Source organism: Diaphorina citri, unplaced genomic scaffold (genome assembly GCF_000475195.1).
Source record: "Diaphorina citri unplaced genomic scaffold, Diaci psyllid genome assembly version 1.1 scaffold3741, whole genome shotgun sequence".
NCBI lineage: Eukaryota > Metazoa > Arthropoda > Insecta > Hemiptera > Psyllidae > Diaphorina > Diaphorina citri.
Window position 1 is genome coordinate 5,920 of NW_007381141.1, and position 7,540 is coordinate 13,459.

At 41.3% G+C, this 7,540-nt stretch overlaps 1 protein-coding gene across 1 annotated transcript in view; it reads left to right on the forward strand.

Moving 5' to 3' along the window:
• LOC103520529 (transmembrane protein 19) overlaps positions 1-7,284 on the forward strand; it is a 12,499-nt gene extending 5,215 nt beyond the window's left edge. Inside the window, exons 2-4 of the mRNA XM_008485627.3 lie at positions 2,466-2,615; positions 5,348-5,452; positions 6,897-7,284. Of these exons, the coding sequence (XP_008483849.2) occupies positions 2,466-2,615; positions 5,348-5,452; positions 6,897-7,123 (482 nt within the window). The 3' untranslated portion in view covers positions 7,124-7,284. The remainder of the gene's footprint in view (positions 1-2,465; positions 2,616-5,347; positions 5,453-6,896) is intronic.
• The last annotated feature ends 256 nt before the right edge of the window (positions 7,285-7,540 follow it).

Here is a 7,540-nt window from a genome sequence, read left to right on the forward strand (position 1 = left end):
AGCATAATGTTCATGTTTTCTCTTCCAATTTGATTTTCGACCCTTTTTTGAATTTCACTCATGGCTAGGATGAATAGCAAGGGGGAGAGAACCCCGCCTTGCCTTAGTCCTGACTCTATTCCAAAAGATTCGGTTGTTCCCAATTTTGATCTGACTCTACTGCTTGTTCCCTCAAATAAGTTTTTAATTCTTTCCACCATATTTTTATTTATTCCAACATTTCGCAAACATTGCCAAATCTTTTCTTTAATTATGGCTTTTTAATTCTTTCCACCATATTTTTATTTATTCCAACATTTCGCAAACATTGCCAAATCTTTTCTTTTATTATGGCATCAAATGCCTTTGTGATGTCCAAAAACCCCATCCAAAGTCCCTTACCAAATTCATAATTCTTTTCAATCAGTTGTCGTATACTAAACCCACAAAAAAAACATAAATGTGAAAAATAGGCCAAGTTCCTCCTCCCAAAAAAATACCCCCTCCCAAAAAAAATAACGTATTGGCCAAGGAAAGAGATGATATAAAAAAAAAAAAATGTCCAAGTTCTTTGTGGGATTCCAACTTTTCTTTCCCCTTAGAGGTACAGGTACTTAAGTAAGAACCTTACAATGTGACTCCGCACACGCTGTAACTGGCAGGTAACTCCCTGTATACTACAATGTGACTCCGCACACGCTGTAACTGGCAGGTAACTCCCTGTATACTACAATGTGACTCCGCACACGCTGTAACTGGCAGGTAACTCCCTGTATACTACAATGTGACTCCGCACACGCTGTAACTGGCAGGTAACTCCCTGTATACTACAATGTGACTCCGCACACGCTGTAACTGGCAGGTAACTCCCTGTATACTACAATGTGACTCCGCACACGCTGTAACTGGCAGGTAACTCCCTGTATACTACAATGTGACTCCGCACACGCTGTAACTGGCAGGTAACTCCCTGTATACTACAATGTGACTCCGCACACGCTGTAACTGGCAGGTAACTCCCTGTATACTACAATGTGACTCCGCACACGCTGTAACTGGCAGGTAACTCCCTGTATACTACAATGTGACTCCGCACACGCTGTAACTGGCAGGTAACTCCCTGTATACTACAATGTGACTCCGCACACGCTGTAACTGGCAGGTAACTCCCTGTATACTACAATGTGACTCCGCACACGCTGTAACTGGCAGGTAACTCCCTGTATACTACAATGTGACTCCGCACACGCTGTAACTGGCAGGTAACTCCCTGTATACTACAATGTGACTCCGCACACGCTGTAACTGGCAGGTAACTCCCTGTATACTACAATGTGACTCCGCACACGCTGTAACTGGCAGGTAACTCCCTGTATACTACAATGTGACTCCGCACACGCTGTAACTGGCAGGTAACTCCCTGTATACTACAATGTGACTCCGCACACGCTGTAACTGGCAGGTAACTCCCTGTATACTACAATGTGACTCCGCACACGCTGTAACTGGCAGGTAACTCCCTGTATACTACAATGTGACTCCGCACACGCTGTAACTGGCAGGTAACTCCCTGTATACTACAATGTGACTCCGCACACGCTGTAACTGGCAGGTAACTCCCTGTATACTACAATGTGACTCCGCACACGCTGTAACTGGCAGGTAACTCCCCGTATACTACAATGTGACTCCGCACACGATGTAACTGGTAGGTAACTCCCTGTATACTACAATGTGACTCCACACACGCTGTAACTGGCAGGTAACTCCCTGTATACTACAATGTGACTCCGCACACGCTGTAACTGGCAGGTAACTCCCTGTATACTACAATGTGACTCCGCACACGCTGTAACTGGCAGGTAACTCCCTGTATACTACAATGTGACCGTCCACCTGTTTCTTTCTATCGCCGCGCCGAATTTTCCTCCAAAAACAACACGAACAACAAAACAAACAACAACAACAGCCTAGATATCAAATCGATTGTCGATCGGCCGGGTCTAAAGCCATATTGTTCTTCACTGAGTTTCGATTCGACATGGTTTCTGATTTTATTTTCAATGATTCTCTCATATAGTTTACCGACATGAGACGTGAGTGTTATGCCCCTATAGTTACTACATACTTTTTTATCCCCTTTTTTATGTATAGGTATTATAATGCCTTCTTTCCAATCCTTGGGCACTATCCTTTTCTCCCAGCATTGTTTGAATATTCTATACAGCCATTGCTTCCCGATTGTTCCGGCGGCTTTAAGCATTTCTCCTGTTATACATTATATTGGGAATAAAGGGAGAACGGGCTCTAGTCTTGATTTTAAATCATTACATTGAAGTAAAATCAAAAAATCAAATCAAGAATAATAATAAACTGAATATTAAACAAATTAGGTAGGTACATAGGTACTGATTTTCTCTAATCACTACGGTCTATAAAATTCCCGGAGGGACGGGCCCTGCTTGTTAATGATTGCCATTTTTCAGGAGGTCAAAGGAATTGGGTACAAGTACTCTGTAATGGCGGCATGGCGACTCAACTGGCTGTATTTTATATCCTGGATGCAGGCTGTGGAGAAAAACCCGTCGACTTTGTACAGGATTATCGCTCTTCATGGTTAGCACTGGGGATATTAGGTGAGAGAGAATCCTATTGCCTCTGAGGCCGTATACACCACACAGAGCTATTGCCAACTCGTTTACTAAATAAATTCTTCTCTTCCTCTTTCACTCCCTGTATAATACAACGTGGCAGTGCAATAGTCCTAAATTAAAATGGACGCGGCACATAACGGATCAGGAAGAGACCGCCTTAACATAATAAATACAATGTGACTCCGCACACGATGTAACTGGCAGGTAACTCCCTGTATACTACAATGTGACTCCGCACACGATGTAACTGGCAGGTAAGACTGGCAGGTAACTCCCTGTGTACTACAAAGTGACTCCGCACACGATGTAACTGGCAGGTAACTCCCTGTATACTACAATGTGACTCCGCACACGATGTAACTGGCAGGTAACTCCCAATCGATTTATCTCGGTATCTAAATGCCGTAGAAGAAAAAGAAAAATTCCGTTGGTCCTCATTTTTCCTGCTCTATGACTTTGAAACATCACCCAAGTGAGCGCACTGATACGTATATTACATATAGGGTGTTTTTTAAAAAAAATGTGATCAAAATAAAATTTTGAAACATACATTTTGAGCCCCGGAGGCCATCAGGGCCGAAAGTTAAATTTCATTTTTGGGTCTGAATTTCAATATGAACCATTCATTAGTGGGACCTATTTGAAGCACAAATCACCAATCAATATGAATTTTCTATTTTTGGTGCTTCCCCTATTGGCAAGGGAACATGGAAAAATTAAAATTTGAATAGGCCATAACTCGATAGATAAAGGGACTACATGCCCTAATTCGACAGTCTAAATAAATAAAGCACTAACTCCGGCCCTGGTTGTCGGATTGAGCTCAAACTTAAAACAAAGTACTATGCTTTTTAAGACCTTTGATATCATGTATTCCACACATGGCCGTGATGCTTAGCGTGTAATCAAGTAAATAAATAAAATATAATGTATCAGAAGTAGGGGGTTTCCATTCGAGATTTTAAAGTTGACTGTAAAAGTGCCGTAAAATTGAGATCCCCATAAAAATAGGTTCCCCAAAGAAGAAATACGTTTGTTTTAGGATTTTTCCGAATGGAGGATTCTCATGTAAAAAATAATTCAACCTAACATAAATAAAACGAAGCGGTCAAAAATCACATTCACAAATCTGTTTTCGATTTTAAAATCCGTTGTGTACTTGCCGAGATATTTGTGTTTGAACTCGCGCTTTTCGAAGGATTTCTTTTTACCGCGCGGCGAGTGCTAATATTTTGACAACACTGCACGTGACGTCACGCCATAGTTGAAAAAAACAACAAAGAAACACTTGCTTGCATTTTCCATTTGAATATTTGAGACTGTTCTTTTTCGTCAGTTTTGAGCTTATTTCTAAATATTAATTTTTATATTATACCTTGAATTTGATAGAGAAAAGTTTTGAGGTCCCTAGAGCCTAAATCCAAAGTTTCAGCTATTGGTCCGTGTGATTAGTGACTCTCAAAAACAGTTTGTAACTTGTCGCATGGGTGATTTGAGTATTCAGTTTCTTAATGATGAATGACCAACACTTACAGCTTTTCTCTGGAATAAACCTGAGTGTGCGGACTCTTTAGAGGTGCTGCAGGTGAATTTTAGAGAAACTGAAGAGGTTGATATATAGCAGTGAGGGTACTTCTACGTTCCACCAAGACCGGGGGATAGCAGCTCAGGCAGGGGAAAAAATACTGGTCACAATAGATCTACAGAGGTCGTAGTGTTAATTACATGCTCTCTCGGGAGAGGAGCAACCAGTCCCATAATAGAATAGAATAGAATGACCAAAAAACAAACCTCTTGCTGGTGGGGGTGCTGGAAAAACGGCCAATTTTAGAGATTTCCGTTGTTGATGAGGACCAAAAAACAAACCTCTTGCTGGTGGGGGTGCTGGAAAAACGGCCAATTTTAGAGATTTCCGTTGTTGATGAGTAACCTCGTGTGTAGTGATGAGTAGCCTTGGGTTTCTGATCAGTTACTGATCAGAAACCCAAGTTACCTACTTATTCTTTTAGTTTATTTTCAGTAACTTGGTGTTTATACAGCCTTAAATAAATTCGTGGCTAACTTTTTTTTTTTTTTTTTTTTTTTTTTTTAAGAGGTTTGACAGAGGGAACTGTAACTGCTATGGTCTTATCGTCCCGAAATCGAAGAGAGAAGGAAGACAGTTATGCTGAACGCTATTCCAGTAGCTCCGTGTGTGTATATGGTGTGAATTTTAGTACCGATCAAATGAAATTAAATCATGAATTCATCAATCTTTTAACACTGGTAATGTCGCAACTGATCTGGCTGGCTTACTTTAAACAGGGAGCATACCAGCCTGAAATTTCCCTTGCTAAAGAATTAGCAAAAGTTGAGTGCGAAGGGCATCCACTCGTAAAATTTTTTAGCCAAAACTAAATGTCAGCCCAAAAGCGATCACCCTAGGGCCGATTGAGGGCTGACGAAAAATGCCGACCCCGTCTAAACACACGAAAAGGCGAAGAAAAAGAAGAAGAAGAACGTTGCTCTGATCGCTACTCGATTAAAGTAGCTACTCAATATATTAGAGCCGGAAATACTTTGACCCCGTCGGGAATCGAACCCGGGACCTCCGACGTGCAAGCCTAGTGTAATACTCCCTCGGCCACGGAGGTTGCTCCTGAGTTTTAGTATTTCGTTAAGAAATAAATTTCATTTGTTACATGGTTTACTGTATTATAATTTTTATATGGCAGGGGCGTTTTCCTGCTGCAATGGAGACACGTGGGCCTCCGAGATAGGCACTGTAATGGGATCAGGACAGCCCTACCTGATAACTAGCTTGAAGAAAGTACCACGAGGTAGGTAACAGTGAACTGAATAGAACAACAAACCGGGCCTGAGCCTAACTAACGGGTGGTATCTACATATTATATATGTATACAGGGTGTCCCGCGAACGACTGTACAACGCTTGAGGGTTGATGTAGAACCTAAAGGGCTACCAGAAAAAGCTATCTGGACAGATCCGATTTTCAACAGGGGCGGAGTTATGAAGGATTTCCTGTTTTTCGACATTTTTCATACCTCGTCAACTTAAAACGCCTTTATCTCTTGAACCAATAAAGATAATATAAAACTGATTGCACCTTTGAAAAGAACACAAAATTTACTAAAAGATAAAATTCCCTGCTTTGGTAAAACCCTCCCTCGAACACAACCAGAGGCTTGAGAAAAAGATTTTTTTGTATCTCTTTAAAAACTACCATTTTTTCAATTCGATTTTTCTTCAAGTTTCCACTGAAACCCATTGAATTTCTCCTGATAGAAAAGTACCCCTTTTTGCCCTCTTCAATTCCATTATCTTGAATTTTCTGAGAAACCATTATTCACGGAGATATTAACGATACAAAAGGAGAATCCGTCAATTTCCTACGTTACTATGAATCCCTATCTACCTGTTTCTTTCTATCGCCGCGCCGAATTTTCCTCCAAAAACAACACGAACAACAAAACAACAACTTTGGTGCTCACTGCAGCATTGTAGGATTTTTCCAAATACATATATCGCAATAATCCAGCTCCCAATTACCTACCATGCTGGCACCGGTCGCTATGCGCATTTATATTACATAGCTACTCATTTTCCTCACGAGGCTGAGTGGGCCCCGTAACGACCAGTCACGGAATCAATCATTTGCATGATACAAATTTCTTGACCCCGCCGGGGATCGAACCCGGGTTTCCCGCGTGCAAGGCGAGCGCAGTGACCACTACGCCATGGGAGCTGACTATATATGTATATAAAAAATAAAAACATCCTTAAGGCTTGCCGTGCCATGTTCACACTTGCCGTGAGTTTCATTCGATTATTTTCCGAATGTCCTGTAGCGCTACTTTTAGCAGCAAGCCATGGACCCATATCCGGAAATGACTCCTGACATCCTTAAGGCTTGCCGTGCCATGTTCACACTTTCCGTGAGTTTCATTCGATTATTTTCCGAATGTCCTGTAGCGCTACTTTTAGCAGCAAGCCATGGACCCATATCCGGAAATGACTCCTGTCCCTGCCAGGAGCTATCTAAAATTCATGAGAATTGAAAAAAAAAATCTCAAATAAATGAGGGTAAAATTTCATGCCTCGGCTGGGATCGAACCCGGACGACTGAATAAGCACTTGGACTCTAGTTCTCAAATAAATGAGGGTAAAATTTCATGCCTCGGCTGGGATCGAACCCGGACGACTGAATAAGCACTTGGACTCTAGTGTTGTTATTAATTTTTGATTCGTTGATTAATTTTCCAGGTACAAATGGTGGTGTGTCATTGGTCGGATTGCTGGTGAGTTTCATTGGTGGAGTAGTGGTAGGCGTGGCCTATTATGCTACTCTCAGATACTTGGTGGATGCAAGTTGGTTGTTAACTTCACCCAGTCAGTGGCCGGTGATTCCTATATGTGGATTTGGGGGACTAGCTGGTTCTATTATAGATTCCTTGCTGGGAGCTACTGTGCAATATTCAGGTAACTACTAACTAATTGACTAACTATTATTTGTGGCCTTCTTTTAGGCTTTCAAAAATATTCTCCACCTTCAAGCACCGAACTATCACATAGATGCGCTGGATACCTATAGACGTAGTCGTGAATAGCAAAACACAATTTATTACCTTGGGCCTTTCAGCCTAGAAACACCAAGAGACATCTCCGGGCTTTTAAGGAAAAAAACATGGGTTCAACGTGGCTAAGTTCATTCTGATTTCTCAAGCACCGAACTTTTAGAACTCTATTACTTAGTACACTTATGTACAGAGTGTTCGAAAAGTCTTGGAACCTCTGAATAATTTTTGAACGGTTAAAGATGAGAATCTTAAATTTATTTTATTATTGATAGGCAGCACCACAGTATGGTTAGATCTAAAATATTTGATTGATCTTGTCCGCATTCTGGA